At 40.3% G+C, this 21,584-nt stretch overlaps 2 protein-coding genes across 6 annotated transcripts in view; one reads left to right on the top strand and one right to left on the bottom strand.

Moving 5' to 3' along the window:
• samd11 (sterile alpha motif domain containing 11) overlaps positions 1–21,584 on the bottom strand; it is a 1,171,052-nt gene that overhangs the window by 752,673 nt on the left and 396,795 nt on the right. The gene's annotated exons all lie outside the window — the stretch shown is intronic.
• sp5l (Sp5 transcription factor-like) lies at positions 18,532–21,361 on the top strand. 2 transcript variants are annotated; one of them, XM_044038116.1, is made up of 3 exons: positions 18,532–18,789; positions 18,996–19,078; positions 19,348–21,360. In XM_044038116.1, the coding sequence occupies exon 3, from the start codon at positions 19,441–19,443 to the stop codon at positions 20,380–20,382; it is 942 nt and encodes a 313-aa protein (XP_043894051.1). In that variant the 5' UTR covers positions 18,532–18,789; positions 18,996–19,078; positions 19,348–19,440; the 3' UTR covers positions 20,383–21,360. The 2 variants fall into 2 exon arrangements, with proteins under 2 accessions (XP_043894051.1, XP_043894049.1); XM_044038114.1 differs by lacking the exon at positions 18,996–19,078 and having other exon boundaries at positions 18,532–18,950; positions 19,348–21,361.

Genomic DNA, 21,584 nt, shown 5'->3' with positions numbered 1-21,584 from the left:
AAAGATCTTTATTGTCTTTATTGGGGATGCACGATATTGGACTTTTTGCCGATATCAGGAGGGCTTGGGCCGATAATTGATACCGATATATAAGTCTTTCCTTCCTGGAGGAGTCATCGAGTCTCTTCTGTTGTGAAACTGACATAATATTTGTCATACACGTCACAGCAGCAGATGTGGATATAAAATATCTTTATTGTCGCAAAATAAAAAGGATAAAAAAAAACAATATCTGTAGGGGGCGCTAGCATAGACGTCAACCTACTATTTTAGTCATAAGTCATGTCATGTTTGCCGATATCCGATAATACGTATATTACGCTTATATTATGCATCCCTAGTCTGAATACTTATATATAATGGAACTATAGTGACTTCCCTTAGACACACGTAAATGATTAATAACATTAGCAGTACTCACATTTGTATAAAATACAATGCAATTGCAATTTATTGTTGCAGATGATTGTGTATATTTAACCTTTATTCATACAGGTAGTCTCACTGAGACACGAGGTCTCATTCTCAAGACAGACCTGTATGAAACAAACAATTTGTTTTTTATTTGTTTAGAAATACAGAAATACAGTAAAGATTTTATGTAGGAACATCCGACATCATACATCAGATGCACGGTGGCCAGGCACGATCATCTGCGTCAGGTAGTGAGGGCATCCCAGCAAATCAGTGGAATGGCCACTGTTCACATACCTGCAGACTGAGGAATCTGCATTGCAATGGACAGAACACACCTCAGTCACTCCCTGTTTCAACTGCTGCCACCTGGCAAGCAGTTCAAGGCAGTCACATCCAACACAAACCAGATTGAGGAACAGCTTCCATCCCAGCGGTGTAGCCTCCGACACATTACTCCCTCCCTACATACACTCTACTCTCCAGGAACAGTCGGTTTACATGACAATAGTAAAACCTAAATTATCCTGTAAAACTGGACATTTTAAGTAAATTAAATCATGTTTATATGACTAAAATAGCATTAAATCGAATGTCCTGAAGTCAGACAAACACACCCAGCTCATGTAACTGCGAGCTGAATTAGTATTGCATGTACTCGGTCGGAAACCAAAACACAGAAATGGTTAAAGAGGCCGGTACACATAAGAATACAGAAACAGTGACAAAAACATGGCAACATTCAGACGTGTACATTTTAGGGCTGATGAGGACAATGATGTTATGCTCTGTCATCTTAAAGAATTGAATATTTTAAAGTTCATGGATGGTAGGGAGCAACGATCCACCCGCTAAACCATCCATCCACCTTCTACCGCTTTATCCTCCATGTGAGGGTCAGGAATGGTTACTAACTTACGCGTGTGTTTAATACATGGTATATTTAAGTGGATGAATCTACAAACCTTTTCATTGACCCGCTGGCTGTGTCCTCTGGACGCCCACTGCTCCAGAGAGCTCTGCGGGAGGTACACGCTCAGAAGAAGAAGAATCAGGTTATACAACATACAGCACTGTGAAACGACTAATAGCATCAAAGTGATACTGCTGGAGGAGATGAGGTGTAACCTCAAACCATGTCTGTTAGCGAGGGTTTTCATTTCCGAGAAGGATGGATGTCTGTAATGGGAAGTGTGTTTAAACTGTGTAGCCAGAAGAAGAAGAAGAAGAAAAAAAGAGTCTGGAAGCCATGAGACCCCTGTGAAACTCAATCACACATAGCAGCCTGGTTCATGGATCAAACTGCACCTTGACTCTGATTGTGTGGGATGAGTGACATGTTGTTCTTTGTCAGGCAGGAGGAGTGAATGCAAGGGAGCTTTGGATAAATACAAGATGAAATACTGTAGATAAAGCAGTCAGTTGATTTATTAGACCCCATGTTTCTCAGAAGTACAGCGTGTGCATGAAGCAGCACAATCTCAGTTGTAACCCTTGATATAAGACCAGATTTTAAGTTCCGTAAATGAACCTCTCCCATTTCACGAACGTCGTCTCCCATCCCATTAGGCTACGTGAGGTAGTGCAGGCAAAGTCATCGTTTTCTATTGTTGCACAGGACAACACCCAAGCATTTTGCCTTGAATGGGTCTAGACCTTGGCTACAAGGGCATAATATTTACAGATGGAAATAATGTACCATGCAACAAAGCATACAGTTGTGCAATTACTTTTTTTCCTGTTGCAATACAGTTAAAATAACTCTCAGTCACAAAGGAAACTAGAACAAAAGCGCACAGTGTATTTTACTGCCATTGTCAACTTTATTTCATTCATTCATTATATACTTGAAAAACTGTGATACATAAAGTACAGTATGGGTAAGATTTAATGTTTAATTAATTGAAATAAAACTATACATTCACAGTTTGCAGTTGTTGTTGCTTCTTCCATACTGTGATGCAGTAGCCTATATTGACGTCTCCTTTTCAACATTGCCATCGTCTTCTACTTAAAGCATAATGTGCTGCTTTAAGTTCATCACTAGAATTACAATTATACTAAATGTAGATTTACATTTTTGTGCAAAGTTGTGTTTGTACCATGTGTAGTGGCTAAGCCCCAGCTTAAAGCCACTGAGGGGCTGCAGGACAGGCTAAACTTAATAACGCGCTTGATACGCTTTCTTGTACAATGAAATCCAGTCGAAACGCTTGTTTTGCTTAATATGCGACCTTTTATTTCTCAGGTTTTAGGCGCAAGATCAAGTCCAATAAACAGCAGTAAATGTGACGGAGACCACTGTGCCATAAGCATATCTTAAAGCGGTTGAAAACTGTGCACTCTTCCGTCTGGCAACACCTGCCCAGTGACACAAAGTTCCCACCTTTATAGCAACAAAAAAGAACACACCCACCACCTGTCGGCATAAATTGGTAGTGCAGCAGCTACACAAAGAAATGGCTCCTACACTATGAGTGTACAATATTTGTTTCACCAGATTAGCTTTTTTTTTAAATTGCAAATATTAATTTATTTGTATTTAATTATTTTATTTATCTGCCCAGTTGGAAAATTAAAGTATCCTCTCTGGAACCAATTAAACCAACCTAAATTAAGCCATAATTAGCAGAGGACGTTAAGTCATTCAAAATGTAACCCTGATAAAACGTTCTAATTAATATTGTTGACTTTAGATTTAACTTAACCTAACGTTCGTTATTCTATGCAAGATAGAACACATTGTCAGTGTGTAGGTGAGTGGCTAATCAGACTAAAGGTAAACTGGTGTGATGAGTGTCCCTGCCTCCCAAATGTTTTCAATTAGTTGAAATAAACAGACATGAAGGCAGAGCATTGTTTTTGTCCAAGTGTCATATTCCTAGAATATCTGTGTCTCTGCTGGAGAGGAGACACACAGTGATATAAGCAACTTCCTCCAAATGCCAGGAATGTGGTCCATTGTGTTGATCAGCTCCAGAGGATTTATGAACACACCAACAGTGTGTAGTGTCTGTGGGCTGTTTAAACAAGATATTAATCAGTGGTTAAAGGAACAATGTGTTGAATGGAAAAGGATATGGAGTGTTAACCCCAAACTATAGACAAAACCCTTCATCATAACATGAGTTGCTCTGAGGGAATTTAAACAATGAAAATGTGAATACCTGAGTGGCCCCAGAGTAGTCTATTGTCCAGTGTGCATGCAGTTAGTTTACCAGCACAGCAAACAGGTTATCAGCACCTTATTTGTAGCCACACGATGTGTCAAGTGATTTGACCATTTGTGTCTGACAAAGGTGCATGTCTTCCACATGATGTCACATTGTTTAGAATGTTAAAAATACTCCTGTCCTTTTATTCTGTAATATGTGTTACCATTTACAGCCTTGGTCTTTCTGAGGAAAACACTAATGTTTGGCACCGTAGCTCATGATCCCACTTTTCTTGTTGCATTAGCATTAATCAAATTATAAAAATATCTCACCCTGTCTGTCTCCTTCATGCTGAGAGTGTGTCTCCAACTTACAGGGACTTTGTATTATTCTTGACCAGGGAGAGGCTGCAGTCATTTGGTTGCCAATAGTTCCTGCTATTGTTCTTTATCTGCTTTATGGGATGCTTGTCCCGACCTCCCCCATAGCATGTTACTTTGGAAATGACCTTGTCTAAGAGCCCGACTGCTGGCAGCCAAACCTCGCCGTGCATCACTGTCTCCTTACCTCTCCCATCCCTTTCCGCTCTCTGCTCCTCTCCATTCATTAGTGCCTTCAAGAATTCTTCCTGTTCGTTCTTGAATTTGTTGTAATTTGTCACTCACACTGTACAAAGTTTCTGCTGTTTCGGCAATTCAATCATCAAACAGATCTTGCACTGTTCAACCGAAGACTTCTTATTCCTCTGCTAAATCTTCCATTTTCTTACAGCTCTGTATACTCAAAATACTTATCATACCTTCCCTGATGAAGGTGTTTGCTTTCTTTTTTTTTGCAAAAGTTTCATGAGATGCAGACTTCCTGCTCATTCTTGAGGAACATCTCCTGACCTTCACCTCTCCTACAGAGCGGTGGCCATGTCGATTTATCAACCATCAGGGTCATGCATCTCCTGGGTGAGTGCTACCTCACCCGCCTACATTTGCAGACTCCCCAACAAAGCATGATGAATGATCTCTGCTCTCAAGAGCAAGGGTACCAGCACAGACAATAAAAAGGTCAACGGTTAGCCCAAGAAGCCTGTCTGCAGAACAAAAGGTGAAAGCTGTGTTCCTAACTGATCTTCCTTTATCTGGTGACTACCACTCTCATGTCTGTTCGTTTCAGTACATATGGTAATGCCACACACCCTCTTGTGTTTAGTCTCCTCTTGAAGATTTATGTCAAAGTTGCCCCTTTTCTGACTCACAATCTCCAATTTCATCCAAAGCAGATGAGTCATTCTTCATCTTCATTCTTCGTCGACCATTGAGGACCACAGCAGTTATTTTCTTTCCTCTTTCTTTGTCTCTTTCAGAAAAACATATTTACTAAACCATGCAAGGGGAGCTGCTGTTTGTGACCTGCAGAGCCCCTCGGTTGACTGGAGACTGTCTGCTTGTGGGATGTGTCACTTCTCAGCTCATGCCAAAGCATTGTCCCGGTCAACACAACAGCGACACAGCCCTGAACCACATTGTAAGAGCCACTGCTGTATTGTCTGCTTCACCTCACTGCTTCTGTCAACACTCGATTCACTTTCAGCTGCACAGCATTCATGGTGTTAAACACAAGGAAGAAACACTTCCCTGTGTGATTTATCTGTGGCCTTCAAAAGACGCCCTGGTATAACAAAGCAGAACAAAAAGTGGGTCTGTTTTATTATACATATATATATATATATATATATATATATATATATATATATATATATATATATATATATATATATATATATATATATATATATATACATATTGCACAAAGAGATCTAATCCAGCTACAGGATTAGGGGTTGGATGAGATGTTGCACTGATCCACTGTAGTGACTCTAGTATTCTGTTGTCTGCGTGGAACTGGTGGAGTGGGTGCTTGAGAATCACAGGCTCACCTCACACAGGGTTCACGGCAGGTGGCTCAAAATGTTGAGTCAACAGCCTTTTACTAGTTAGAATTGTATCCATCCACTGAGCCAGGGAGGCTTCTTTTCTGTCAGAAACGGTGTGCCGTGGTTTCTCTTGGTAACTGACATAGTTCCTCATCTCCTCCCAGACTTGACACCTTTCACAAGAACTGCATGCATATAGAGCAGCACAGATTGCACGTGTTCGTGACTGTAGCAGTATACCGTGCCCCTCCCCCAGGCAGTGATCATCCAATCACAGCTCAGTGATTTCACCAGCAGAAGAGATGTTGTCTTATTAAAGAAAAAGTTAAACAGTGAGTTTATTTGTTCAATGTAAGCATTAGTCATTCAGTATTTGAATGAAAAACATAACTGCCAACCGCATTATAGTACTTTGTGGGATTATGTTATGCCCACGTGAGGATTAGCACGTCTAATGTATAATATTCCTAAAAAATGAATTTATTCATCTTCTACCACTTAATCCTCCACATGAGGGCTGCTGGTGCCAATCTCAGCTGATAAGGGTCGAACGGCCGGGTACACACTGGACAGGTCGCCAGTCCATCACAGGGCAAACACATAAACAACCATTCACTCTCACACTCACAGTCAATTTAGAGTATATTCACCAACATATAAAGCATAAATCCAAACTCAGTGAGATTTCTTAGACAATACAACAACTATTTAGGCTAGCTTTTGTGGCTGTCAAAGTGACATACGCACCAATGATGATGATTCACATGCGACTGGCATGATACCATGCGTTCAGCAGAGAAGTAAGTTGAAAGTTGAAAAGTCCATCACAGTTTTGGATGGTATTCTGTTACATGTTGGGAAAACATCCATTGACAATATCTTGTGTAACTTCTGTCACTATTCGGTAATATTCCAGCTCTGGACTTTCCTGCTGCTGCTGCTGCTGCTGCATCACCACATGCCCTCGACAGCACGTACCAGGCTGACAACACCAGGGTGGAGGGCAGGGAGACGTGGGCCCACGACTGTACTGGCGGCTGCTGCCAGATTCCCAACCTTCCTGCCTCAGTGTGTCATTACTCACGCATACGTCTTGAGGCCAGTCAACACAAACGAGAATGGGGGCTATTGTATAACTGTTACACTGCACTAAGACACAATCAAATGGTGTTAATTCAGACTTCAGGTACAAACAGTTGTAAGCTGTTCATTCTAACAGAAATGAATCTGCAACAAAAATCCTTGGCTGATCAGAGAGGAAATTCAGAGACTGATGCATTTATTTTAAGTATATTTTAAGAGTGTATCCTGTAGCTGAGAAATAATGACACAATATGAAAAAAAGTCATACAACCAGCATGACAGTGTATAATGTACTGTATATATATAATACAACTACCTATTTATATATCTATAATTATAATAACAATATTGTTTTCCTGTTTCTGTCTTTTTTATTTACAAGTACACAAAATCAAATTCCATGTTTGTGCAGTCATACCAATAAAGCTGATGGTCTGGTAAAGCAGATTACACAGTGATTCGATTGTCATCAGAAATGATTACTGTGTTTGTTTTTGTTCTGTACATTCCCATAAGGTTTGCACCTGTAGCTGAGCTCCAGTGAGCAGATAACCAACAAGACTGGCAATTTATGAAGTCAACCATGCAGGTCATTGTTTTTAATTGTTTATTTCCTCCCCTCTTCTCAAAATTCATAATTTCACCTGTGCTTGCCACCGTCTTTTCTCCCTGCACCTCTCCTCTTGCCTCTCCATCACCTTCCCCTTGCTCTCATCCAAATTCACTCAGCATCAAAGGCCACCCGTGGCTCCGGCTGGGTGGCCACCAGCTTCTCATTTCCTCTCATGCTCTCCAACCATTCATTCAGTAGTGGCGTGCTCCGTCAGGGCTGAGCAGACCCCAGGGAGTCCACCAGAAGCCTCCGCTAGGCGCTCACCGCCGCTTCCTGCTCATTTAAGAGAGTCCTCAGAATGGAGCGCCATTGTCCTGGCTGTTATCTGATGGCCCCACTCAACAAGCAGACAAAGCCAAGAGCCTGGGGGCTCCCCCACCTCACTGGCTGACATTAGGATCTCCAGATTTTCTTTTCTCCCTTGTGTCAATAGTTCAAAGATGAAGTTCTACAAACATTGATAGATACATTAAAATACATTTAAAAAAGGCCTGACTGAGTGACATACGGCTGCAGCAATAACAGTAACATATTCAGCAAGAGTGAGTTTCACTTCAGTACTGCTGTGTTCTTATATTGCATCAGGGAAAGATTACAAACGTGTTGATAAAACACAAGCAGTGATGGGGAAGTCGAGACAGACCTATTTGAAAACAGACAGACGTGAAAGAAAAGCTAAAACTGCTGCATTTCTTCAAAGCATGGTGTATGGTTTTAGAAAGATGTGCAGCTCTGGCCCAACAGAGGAGACATTGTGTTAGGATAAATATGAAGGTTGCAGCTCATTGTCCAAGAGAAAACCTTTTCATTAGAGCTTTACTGTAGAAGCTGAGTTGTATTTGAGCAAATGATCGATTTTCTGTCATGTGAGCTTCATAAATAAATAGATCAAAACATAGAACCAATTTTGCTGGGCCAGTTCAAAACAGTGTATCTGTGTAAAATCTGATTATTAACAGAATAGGAGTTTTCCACCCACCATCAACACACTGAACTATTTCTTTACATTTAAAATTGTACATATCCTTAAAAAGCTTGGCCGGCTCTTGGTACAATTTCAATGAAGTATTTACAAAAAGATGAAATAAGGTTTTGCGATGATGCAGAAATCAAACAGAAACATGGAAAAGGTCTGCAGCAGCATGAAGTGGATGCACTATGGTAGCAGTGTCCTCTTGTGGAGAGCTCTGGTAAAGCAAATGAAGTGAAGTTTTTGTGTTGTTTGTTTTTTCTACTTTTAAGTTCCAGAACAATCTTTGTATCATTTAACTGCCATTTTCTCAATCTTCTGAGTCACACACACACACTCTCTCTCTCTCTCACACACACACACACACACACACAGTAATGGGGTTTTCAATAGAGACGTCATTGTTTTGCTGTATCAAAGGGAGATTTGTTAAAGAAGCTTTGGTGTGCCGTGATATCACTCACATCAGTCAGTACTGCCCGTGCAGGTGCCTGCAACTGGGGGAGGGGACGGGGAACTGGTCTGCTCCAATTTCATAGGCTTCTCAACTGACAGGTAAGACTGTAACAGAAGGGACTGCAAAAAAAATACAGAGCGGTGAATGTAAAGCAAATGATCAATCACAGTCTATACAGTCTATAAACTATAAATGTGTGTCTTCTGTGACATGATGCATTATTGTTATTCTTATGTCCACGTATGGTTTGTGTCCCCCTCCACAACTGTATACTTAACAGTTGTTGGTAAAAGATTGACTATATTAACAATAATAATAATGATGATAATAATGGGAAATAATATTGAAGTGGGTGGATTGGTTTGCTCTAAATCTGATGCATTTATGAAAATATACATATTTTGCTGCATATTTTGAGTGATGAAATATTTTGTAAAATAAAAATAGGCAAATGGTCTGTATTTATATGGCACGTCTGGTCTTGAACGCTGCTTTACACTACAGTTTTGCCATTCACCCATTCATTTATGTGTCTTGCCCAAGGACACATTGGCATGTAGACTAGCAGAGCCAGGAATCCAACCGACAACCTTTGAGTTAAAAGACGACTCGCTCTACCACTGGGCTACCGTCACCCCCAAAGGTCTGAGGATCACATTTTGAACAATACTTATTAAGATGCTTCAGCATCAGCGGGAAATCAATATCTTTATTTGTTCCGTTATGAAGTAACCACAAATGGAGACATTTAAGTCTCAATGAAGACAAGTGCATACACTTGACAAGAAAAATAAAGCTCATACAAAAGCCGACAAAGAATTCAAACTCAAACCTCATTCATTCATCCATCTCCCCTACTTTTTCCTCACTTCTTTTTTTTTTTAGAAGATCAAGCAATGGTAAAAAGTTGAATAATTCTGTCTCTTTGATCTACACACACAAGTGAAAGTTCATTTCCATTTTGATTTTTTTTTTTCCTCCCAGCCCCCACCACCACCACCACCACCACCCCCCTTCCTTTCTGTAAGAGTGCCAGCATCAAGATTTACCTTGGTGTGCAAATGTGCTGGAATAGGTTAAAAGGAAATCTTCGCTGCTCTCTCAAAGCACAAGTGCAGATGTTATGAAGTTAATTAAAAATTTAGCAATTCGTTTCTCCTGTCCCAATTTAGGATGCATCAAATACAAGAAAACAGACGGGGGAAAATTGAGAGACGTCCATGCAGTCTGTCTTTTGACATGTATGGTAACGTCAACAACAAAGTCAATCTGTGATATAGATTTCAGGATGATACACCTGTCTTATTATACTGTTTAAGGAAATGCATTTCACACTGCGAGTTCAATCTTTGCATTTCAAACAAACACATAATTCAAATAAAACAAAATGAAGATAACACACGTTTGTGACTTTTTGTGACTGTTTCTGCACATCTGCTATAGTTTGGCCGACGATGATATTAAAAGATCAACATATTATTATCTGTTTGCCTCATTTAGAAGACAACAAGGATAAACACAGTTTAAAGCCTCCCCCCCCATTCGCCAACCTTCCCTACAAGCATCCTTGTTTACGAAAATTGCATCAGTATGTTGACACAGGCCCAATATCGTCTTCCATCTCTTCCATCTCCTCCCAAATAATAGTGCCATCCACGGAAAGGATGTCAAGTCTCAAGGTGCTGCCCACCCCTCTCCACTCCCTCTGTGTGGTTGATGCTCCAGGAGAGGAGCAGTGGGAGGGGGGGTGATGTTTCTGCACAGGTGTTGCAGCTGCATTCGTACATAATTCCTTTCTGTGTGAGCGCTGCTTGGTGTTAGCCTTTCTGTGCTGCCCCCCCACGCCCACCCCCACCCCTGAGGGACCCCCCTCCTCCACTGAGTGATATTACAAGCGGCAGACGTGAGCCTCTGATCTACAAGCACTGGGCTCCCTCCTGGTCCTGGGTGAATAGCGCTTGACTTGTTCAATTTGTTTAGAAGCCGCGTTCGATGCTTTGAAGCCACACATTTTAGCATAAATCATAACCTGTCTCCTCGCTCACTACTGCTTTGAAATGCAACATCTGCTTTTGAATCCCCCTGCTTTACAATTAGTTAACCAACATCAGTAGATTGACTTCCTATCATTTTTTTTTCTTGATAATGAACTGCTTTGTACGTGTGTAATGTCATTAGTGGAGCGGCCATTTGATTTTTTTTTTCTCCAAGGCCAAGGTCCTGAGTCAATCCTTGTTAGGCTGGGCCGCTGAGAACTTGAGGAAGTTCACAGCACAGTCAGACACACGTGATAAATTGGGTTACCCTCCATGGTAACCTACTTAGGAAGTGTCATGGTTGTGGGGCATGATAGTGGGCCATGTTGTTTACTCTTTCATCTCACAGGTTCCCTGTTTGTTGTGTTTGTTTTGCAAAGCACAGCCTTCTGTTCAGCTGGGGGAACAGAACGTAATGAAAAAGTCCTGAAGAGGAGTCTAACGTTGACAATGGTAAGCTCGGCCTGTCACTCTCTATTTGTCTGAATGACAGTGATGCTCAGGTTGGATCTCTGGAGGAAGTCAAACGCACACAGAACTCAGGTGCATATGCTGCTGCTGCTGAAAGCAAGAGAAGTCTTCTCCCTCTCTAAGTTTGCTTAGTGAAGTTTAAACAGTCGTAAAGTTAATAGTGAAAAATCACCATCAAACTCATTGAGTTTCAGTTATTCAGTGATGTACCAAGGTTCAAACTCTCCAAAAAAAAAAAAACCTCATCCATCAGTTAAAAACCTCTCATCAGGTGCATTAAGAATTCTTTTTGCAGGTTGAAGTGGAAAATAACAATCCCAAAGATTTTATTTTCAAAGGCAAGCATTTGATCAGTAGTCATCAATTAAACTTACTGAGGTGCAAATTACACCACAAGGATTAGATGAAAGAGCATCTGTGTCATTTTCTCCCCTCCTCCTCAGAGCTTGGCTTGATTTGCAGTACACACAAACAGCCGGGCTGATCTCTGGCACGGTGGTGACAGGGTGACACTTCGCCTCATATTACGCAGGCTGAGCTGACGGAGGAGCTTAACAGATAGTAGCATTACAGTTGCACATGTATTAAAGAGGAAGGAGAAGAAGAAGAATTAGAGGAGGAATCTGCTGCTCTGCTCTTGTATCTCTGCTCTCTTGCTTTGCATTTCTGGTTTCAGCTTGAGCCTTGCTGTACAATCTGGTTACCATAATGACACCAGTCTCTCTTCCCAGATGCTAGGTTTGGGCTTCTTGGGTAATATTTATGAAACAGGATTCAAGAGGTTTTGGGGTTGAATTCCTGTTTTTACTGTAAAAGCCGCTGAATAGAACTTCTTAGATAGATAGATAGATAGATAGATCACAATCATATACCGTATATAGCTACAAAATAAATGAATACAATATTAATATATAAGTATAAATTATTAGGATAAAATGTAAAATATTGCAATAAAGCATAAAAATGTAATGGCATACACTACAGCTATACAGAGAATAAGGAATAAAAAAAAGTATAAGGCAACCAAATAAAGTTATTTTGTAACATGATGTTAACTGTGGTTCAGTATGACCACGATGCATGTGATTTTTGGACAACCTTTGTTTTTTATCCAGGAGCAAGTTCCATTAAGATTAAGAATAATAAAAGCTCCACTTTACAGATTTAAAATTAGCAGCACAACACACACACACAATTACTTGAGGAATTAAATGTTCTAATTAGCTAAACTAAAAACAGCAGCTTATTTCATTATTTTCATTATTTTCATGCAGTGATACAGTTACAGTAGTATACGTAACCGTCGTCAGACGGCAGTATCGCTGTGACAGGTGCTCACATCTCCCACAGCCACTCAACAAAGCTATGAGATCAATTGGCACAGGTCCCTGTAAGCAGAACCCACATTAGGACGATATTGTCAAGTGTTCCAGCTAATTATTTACCTTTGTTCATCTATGTCTGTGCATGTGTAGATGCTGTTTGATGGATAATACCATTGTTTCCCCCACGTTATTCTTTTCCTTTCGTCTCTGCATTTGCTTTTATATTATTCATTTTTACGTGGCATCGTACAGACAGGCAGTTGTGGGGAATTCCTCATTTTAGGGAATTTACACAGCGAAACCCTATGAATAAACAATTCACTTTTCCTGGTAAATTAGTTATCATTAATTTTAAATGTTTAGTGGGGGGAAGAGGAATCAACATAAATGTATTGTGTTCAGAAAGTATCCAGTGGTGAATATCATAAACACTGATGGCAAAGTCGTGTCAGACAGGATGTCAGGCGGTTTACACCAAATCACAATTGATTTTGTTGGTCACGTCTGTTTGAAGAATACGGATTCGGACGATGCTTTCTTTAATGTGCAAATATGATATGTGTGAACAAAGAGAAATTGGATAAACACATTTATTATTCTACAGGTATATATATGAAATAATAGAATAAAATAGACTTTATTGTCACTGCACATTGCACTGTAAAAGAACTTAAAATATAAACTAAAAAAAGCAAATACAAATTTACAACAAAACATAATACATAAATAAATCATAAGTTGTTTATTTAGTAGTTTGTTTGTCAGCTATAGTGTGATTAGTAATAGTTGTACATGGAGGAGATCTTTTTTTTTATCAACTATATGCATTAAAATGACAAAGCCAGGAGATTATGTTTTAGGTTAAAGATCACCAGTTGGGACACTAAATGACTAGATTGGAGTTGAGGAGCTACCACCCTCAAGATGAAGAAACATGCAGAGAATTGAATGTTTGTCATGGTTTTTTCTTGCAAGCGATGTCCGTTGAAAATCAGTAAGTGAGAGGGAAACCAAAAAAGGTGGACAAGAGGTTGGAAGTATTTTAGAGGGGGCTCTGGAGTCAGCAGTTGTTTTAAAAAATAGTAATAGACAGAATAATAAAAAAAAGAAAAAACAGGGAAAGTTGTCAAGTCTGTCTACACAATATAAATATAGTTGAAATAAAACACACTTGAGATACTGCAGCATTTGTGTGAGTAGACTGCACATGTTACATTGCACTGTTCAGATGTATTAAGCTTGACAGTTCTCTACTTTCTTGTATTTTCTTGACTGAAAGAAGCTGTTAGAAAAGTGTGTGACGTTATTGTCTAGTCTGTTGTGTCTCTGGTTGTAAGTTGATTGTTAATGCTTGAGCAGGTTGTTGTGTATCACTGACAATACTATGTTTTTTGTTACAGAAGCAGTTAAACGTGGCCTATGTGCACTTCACTCATGTTCATGTTGTATCAGGAGGCTGAAACTTGAACATCGGAGACCTGTGATGTTTCTGAGCATGTATGCCTTGTTTGTTTGAGTTCCACTTTCCATTACCTCATTCAGACTCCACAAAGATGAACAACCAAATGTTTAATTACACCTTTTCATAGCTGTAAATCACTCTCTTTCCTGGTTTCAGCTATGAACCGTTCTTCAGGCTTTAGTTATCGTGTCACTTATTATGGCTCCACTGATTACAAGCAAACTTTGCCACAAGTCTCTTTGCAGATCAAATGCTATATTTTACAGGCCGAAAACCTTCAAAGCGTGTCGTATCCTGTCGAGATGATGAAATGATCACGAAGTACCATGAAAGTGACATTTGGCAGATGGACCTGTATTCATCTTTATCACTGCCGAATTCCTGTACTACTTTTCCTTTGATAAAACATGAAACACATCCTCTGCTCAGATTTCCACTCTGTGACAAGTGTTTTCTGACATACAGTGTGAGTAAGTCGCTGACGTTACTGTGAGTCCTTGAAACAAAAAGTTACTGTTTGATTTGTGGTTTCATTCGAATTTGGAGTTTGTTTGAAAGGTGTGGAGCGACATGGTACCTTGATGCATGCAGATTGATGTTGATGTTAAAACACATCGGCTTAACCCGTGCTGCCACGTTTTAGTGGATTACATTAGTTGTCTAAAGGGCAATCCGGTTCATTTTATATAACATCACCACAAAGGTGTGGAAGGCAGAGATTTGTTCAGTCTCTCTCTCTCTCTCTCTTTCTCTCTCTCTCTCACTCTCTCTATCTCCCCTTTCGTCTTTCGGCTCTGGGAGTATGGGTGCATGTCAAGTGATTGTTGAATTGAAATATTGATGTGGAGTATCAAAGCGTGGTGTAGCACTCCTGTGTTTCCAGAACTAACCACGAAGCGCTTTGATCAGATACTCCTGTGATCTGACTTCTGAAGTTGTTAAGAGTGCTGGAAAACAAAATGCAAACAAACTTCAAGTGCTCTTGGTATTGATAAAAGTTTTCTTTGACAAGCGGAGATGCGTGCCGTCTGCCTGTGGCTGCCCAGGACTGGAGATTTTGGGGTTTTCGTACATGCTAATGGACAAGAGATGAGGGAGTTATTAGAGTTTTCTGCTTCTCGAAACACCTTGCAGTGTGAAACATAGTGAAGGAGAGGGAATAACAACACAGAATCCTGCTGTGATAGCAAAGTAGATGAGGAGCAACACAGAAAATGACTGCGCTTCTGTGATTTATGCTTGTTTTTGGTTTGATTGGACAGTTTTACGCCATTAACAAACTAAACGGCTAAATTAGTGAGTCTGAGTGATAATAGCTATAGAATATTATATAATATAATATTATATTACTATACTATACTAAAATACTATATAATATAATGTATTTTATTATATTATATCATATTACATTATATTATATTATATTATATTATATTATACTATAATATAATGTATTATATTATATCATATTACATTTCATTACATTACATTATATTATATTATATTATATTATATTATATTATATTATATTATACTATAATATAATATAATGTATTATATTATATCATATTACATTACATTATATTACATTACATTATACTATACTATACTATATCATATATCATATATCATATCATACCATACCATACCATACCATATTATATTATATTATATTATATTATATTATATTATATTATATTATATTATACTATACTACATTACATTACATTACATTATATTAGGAATAGAAGGTTCTTTTTTCATTTTCAGGCTCCACAATCTGGAGAATACTGTATGTACGTGTGTCATCAAACTATTGTTCAAATGTGCATATTCTCCAGTCCACACAGGTGAACCTGAGCCTGATGATCAACATCAATCTTTGTTCACTATTTCCTTCGTGCTGTCAACATAAATACTGACGTCTAACTCAACAGGAGACAGGAAAGAGACTCCTGAATGAGGTATCAAATTGTGACCCTGTAAAGTCCAGCTGTTGGTGTTGTTGCTCATCCCAATGAAACCGAGTGTCATGGTAATTACACCCCATCTTGTCTCGTCTTGGGCTGCTGAATGGTTAAAGAGTAAAGCACTACAGTTAGCAGCAGGCTTTTACATGCTGCCAGTCTCATCCATTAGGCCACATTTGTCACACGAGGGCCATTGAGTCAGCACAGTGCTATAAAATTGGCTTTCTGACATGGCCACCAGCACAAAGGCTGCTCTCCTCTGTGGCTGCCCTTTTTGAGTGCAGATGGTCAAGACAGCTGGGACAATTTAGTGATCTGAGGCTTTTAAACTGCCCCCCAGGCATGATAAAAAAAACACAGCTTGAGCAGCCACTTGCATATTCTACGTTCTGAGCTTAAGAGTAGGATTATGTCTGCAACACAAACAACACCATTTGTTTCCTACAATAGATGAAAGAACTAAAAAGAACAGATTTATGGGAGATTCCTTCAAATGTAACTATGATTTTTTTTTAAAAAGCCCGGTGGAGATTTATATTATTATTCTATTTTATTTTATTTTTTTGTCCAGAAATACATTAGAAAGTCTGTGTGGCTTTGTTGGGTTTTCAGTCCGTGTCAGTTTTGAAGTTGAAGACGCTGGTATATTGCCACCTAGTCTGACTATGACAGAGCAGGCCTGATTACCAGCAATCTCACCAGCTGTTTAATGAACACAGGGACCTCTTTCTCTGGAAATGAGTTTTCCCTTGAAAACTGTGGAAGCCGTATCCAGGTCTATTTAAATGAGGTAACATGGGGAAGGTAAGCACCACCACATGAGCATTGTTTTCACAGTTCAAAGTGAGGAGAGAGTACTTTGCACTTCAAAGCCACTCATCTGGGAAGCAGTACAGTGGGGGTGGGGTGGTGTGGGGGAGAAGGGACAGGAAATAAGAATCAGGGTAATTAACAACTTCTGCGGCGTAATAAACTGGAGGCATCGTATACCTCTGCTTGCAACATAGCGGTTTTCATCTATTTTCCTATTTCTTTTTTTTTTTACTTCTGATTTCTTTACCCCATGTTCACTTTATCTTGCAATCCGTGTTGTGGTGATAACTGTAGGAGTGAAGTTGCATCAGTAATACAGCAATACAGTTCATATTTAAGTGTAAAGTGTTGATCTATAGAGGCACTGGCAAATATTAAACATGCCGCTTGCTAAAGAGAATTTTAATCTGGCCAATTGTTTTATTTAAGATTTGTTTTTAAATAAAGGAATAGCATAATTGCTGTCACTAAATCGGGGCACAAAGTTTTTGGTTTTACTCGGGTTTGTCCCCAGCTAAAAATAAACACAATTTGTGTTATTATAAACAAGCTGCAGCTGAAGTCTGCAAGTCATTGTGAGTCTAAAAGGAAGTCTTTGTCTCCGGCTGTAAGGACAAAACATTGGTTGCTCAGCTTTCACACCAATAAGTTCAATAACTGTTAAAGATTGTCTTCATATCATTCAAAAAAAAAGCTGTTCATTCTCTAGTTCAACTGACATAGATTTTCTAAGAATTGAATTTGATGAATTATTTCCACTTTTAGCTGACTTGTTTCCGAGCTGCAGTTTATTTGAGGATCACAGTCGGTGAAACAAGGAGAAGGATATTTACATGTGAAACAGGTTCCCAGCCTGGATTTAAACTCCTAACATTGTAATGGTGAACAGACTTCCAGAATGAGATTAAGCCTCAATCTGCATTTAATGGAGCACATCTGAAGTGGCCTCTACTTGAACTCTGAAATGTGAGAACGTCACACAGGGCGACCTATTTGACATGTCACCTACTGGTGAGAACTCGGAGGCTTTGATTAAGTTTTATCAATTAGCTTTGTCAGGGAAAAGAGTCCTGCCTGTATTCAGTGTGGCCTCACACCTTACGAGGCCCGGGAGCTGCCTCTGCTGCCACATAAGCACACAAAGCCCTTGTTATGTGTCCAAATTAATAATCAAACAGTGAATTAAATAACCCGCTAAAAGTGACACCAGATTACACTCACACAGTTGTGCTTGTTAATTCAGCTTAATTAAACGAAACCAGAATAGAGTCTTTTTGTCATTAACCTCATTGACTCTCTGCTTACTTTGTTAAAACAATACATATTATCCTTTACAATAATGCATCTTAAAGACTGGAGAGCTGACTTTTGTATTTATTTATTTTTTATTAATTTTGGCACAAATAAAAATCCATTCATTGACTGTTTTTAACTGAATTCCCATTGTGGAGTTGAAGCAGAATGCAAATGCTCCCAGAGTGAAAAGTTCGTTTGACTAAGCTGGCTATATTTATCTTTTAACAGACTAAGTAGTTTTGTTCTGTGCAAGTTGCTGAAACTATAAATAACAATTCCCCCTCTCTCACTTTTTTATTGGCACGTGGGATATTTGTGTGTAAAACTGCAGAAGTGGCACACACACTCACTGATGGGGTTGATAAAATATGTGGTTTTACAGTAGGTTATTTTGCTTTCATATACTTATTCAGAGGAGTTGGAGGAGGAGGGGGAGGAGCCAGTTCGTGGGGTCAGCATTTGGTTGAAAGTGAGTGAAAATTATGAGTAGCCCCCCCTTCTGCTAACATCCCCTCCTCCATTGAGTGGCTCTCCTGCATCATACTGGAGACCCCGTTGAGAGGATCTTTCCTCTGTATAAAGAGAAGATGCAGCTCAGGCGCCCCTGACATGATCGCAAGGATTTACTGCTCTGCGCTTCTCTGCCTCTAACTTCAGTCTGCTGCTTCAACGCCGAGTGATCAGGACTGTCACTGCACAACAACAACACTGACTCTATGGGCCCAGGGACATTTAAATGACACGGACTTTTGCATTGTAATCTATCCGAAGTGCCGGAGAGATTCAAAGACCCGAATGTGAGCATCTGTTTTTCTTTCTCGTTACTTGAGACTTTGTGCGCCGCCGTTGCCGCTGTTTGGCGCAGTTCGGGTTGCAGGTGCGCGGAGAAGGAGCGTGAGGACAGATGGCTGCGCTGACGATACAAAGAAGTGACAACTTTTTGCACACCTTTTTACAGGTTTGTTGCTTAACCATCGTGTTCTTATGCTTCTTTTTCTCGTAGTGCTTGAAAATCATCTGCTTTGTGATGGTGAAGGCGCATGTTTCCGCAACTCGTGCGCAATGAATGAATAGCTTTCCTGTCTGGTCAGTAATGAAACAATTTCAATTCCTTGGAATAATTCAATTCGGACTAACTGTAACTAACTAACTAACTAAATAACTAAATAACGATTTAACAAGTTTTAAATTCAATTAACTGTTGAAAAAAAAATCAAAATTTGATGGCTGTCAAGTTTCCAAGTGTTACTTAGGAGCATTGATGTGTAATAATAAAATCTAAATAGAGTGAATAAGTATGTTGACTTGATTGGTATGGCATGTAATCCAATGTATGTTTATGAATCACCCCACAGGACCGGACTCCCAGCTCTTCTCCAGAGGGAGCAGCGAACACCCTCTCCTTCCTGGCCACCACCTGTAGCCAGGCGTGGCAGGTGGGAAGCTCTATGGGGTCAGAAGGTTCTCAGTTCCCCTACGAGGGCACCGTCAGCTCCACGTCAGGGATGTTTCAGCTCTGGAGTAACGATATGGCTCCCAGCACTGCCCTCAGCACACACCAGATGACCTTCACTGTGCCTAAGGTGCAGTTCCCTGGACACATGCAGTCTGGCCTTGGCCACCATCACCATCATCCCCATCACCATCACCATGAGCTGCCTCTCACGCCTCCCGCTGAACCGCCTTCATCGTACTCCTTCGAACTGTCCCCTGTTAAAGTCCTGTCCTCGCAGGCACAGGCCAGCGGCCCCTATTACCCTCAGCACAACAGCGTTGGACAAAATTTCTCAAACTTCCTCCAGAACTCCTCGGCCAGGCATCACCTGCCTGGAGGCCATGTAGAGGAAGGTCAGCAATGGTGGAGCCTACCCCAAACCAATGCCACCCCCACCAGTCATCCCTTCTCTCTGGGCAGACAGCTTGTTTTGGGCCACCAGCCCCAGATAGCCGCTCTTCTCCAGGGAACCTCGAAGGGGCTGCTGAGCTCCACGCGCCGTTGCCGACGTTGTAAATGCCCCAACTGCCAGGCAAACAGTGGGGGGCTGGAGTTTGGAAAGAAGAGACTGCACATCTGCCACATCCCAGAGTGTGGTAAAGTGTACAAGAAGACCTCTCACCTGAAGGCACACCTGCGCTGGCACGCCGGGGAAAGGCCCTTTATCTGTAACTGGCTCTTCTGTGGTAAGAGCTTCACTCGTTCAGATGAGCTGCAGCGGCACCTCCGCACACACACGGGGGAGAAGCGCTTTGGGTGCCAGCAGTGCGGCAAGAGGTTCATGAGGAGTGACCATCTCTCCAAACACGTCAAGACCCACCAGACCAGGAAGAGCCGGTCTGGGCAGCCCTCACAGAGTACAGACCCTCTGCTCACCAACATCAAGAGAGAGTGAACTCTGGGTCCAACAGTTAAAATCTACAATGAACAGTTATTTACACTTGCTGTCATGTGTTTGCACTAGAGGCTAAACATCGAGCTCCCTAAATATCTCCTGTGGTCAAAACCCTATTTTTGACTCCCAAGTTACAAATGTTATAGTCATTTTAAATAAAAGTTAATGTGTGCAGTTTGAAAACAAGTCGCTTCCAAAGGAAACCTTGTCGGGGAGGTTGTGTGTTATCGTGCGTTCATTGTACTTTCCATGAAGCCACGCAAACCGATTTCATTTGGACACAAACAGATTTTATGCCTTTAACAATTTGTTCGTGTTTCAGCCGATGTCAAAAAAATCAAGCATTTTTTTGAAAACTTCTCGATGTACATATTAAGTCTGTGTGAAGGATGCGGCAGGTCACAGGCAAACGTCCAACTTCCGTGATATTTTGTGCATATTACCATGTTCAAAATAAATGAATGCCTTAGTACAGTAAAGGGTCGCTATACAGATATTATCATTTCTGCTCTGAACAAGATCAGAATGTGTTGCTGTTGGTAATTAGACTCTTATTCTGAAAAATATGATTTGTCTGCATCAAAGGTATGCATCTTTTTTGAAGTGTAAACACACGAGTCTTTGATCTACAAATTGTGTGTGGTCTGAAGCAGCGATATGAAGCACCACTTGTCAAGATTAGCAAACGTTTTATAATTTTAAGTTCCTTGTAAATTATATATAAAGATAATTAGCAATTTTATCGTGGGGGTTATGGCTGCATGTGAATTTTAATAAACACCGTCCTTGCTGGAAAAAAACAAAAACATTTGCTGTTTTTAATGATGTTATTCTTTCCTCGAGTAAATCTCTGTGTCTGACTCTGCGAGAGTGAATGTTTTCACCTTCTTACCGGCTGATCTGATAAATCGGTGAATTTTAGAGAGTGCCAAAGATTCGATTACATTCAGAGCACAAACGCTGCCCATTGTGCTGTTGGTGTGAAGGCAGAGTCTTCTAGAAAAGACCTAACATGGTAGGCTGTTCAAAGATTTTCACACCTCAGAATAAATACTCATCCCATTGATCGGTGATGTTTGTCCCGCCTGCTCCAATCAAGTTCACAGTCATGTGTTTTTTTAATGAGTGTTTTCTTTCGCTCAATGGGGAAGATTGAGTCAACAGATGCAACAGAGGGCACTGGAGAGGAATTCCCTGTGAAT

The sequence above is a fragment of the Solea senegalensis genome, linkage group LG11, assembly GCF_019176455.1.
Source record: "Solea senegalensis isolate Sse05_10M linkage group LG11, IFAPA_SoseM_1, whole genome shotgun sequence".
Taxonomy (NCBI): domain Eukaryota; kingdom Metazoa; phylum Chordata; class Actinopteri; order Pleuronectiformes; family Soleidae; genus Solea; species Solea senegalensis.
The sequence above is the reverse complement of the archived record's forward strand: the minus strand, read 5'-3'. Positions and strand labels throughout refer to the sequence as shown.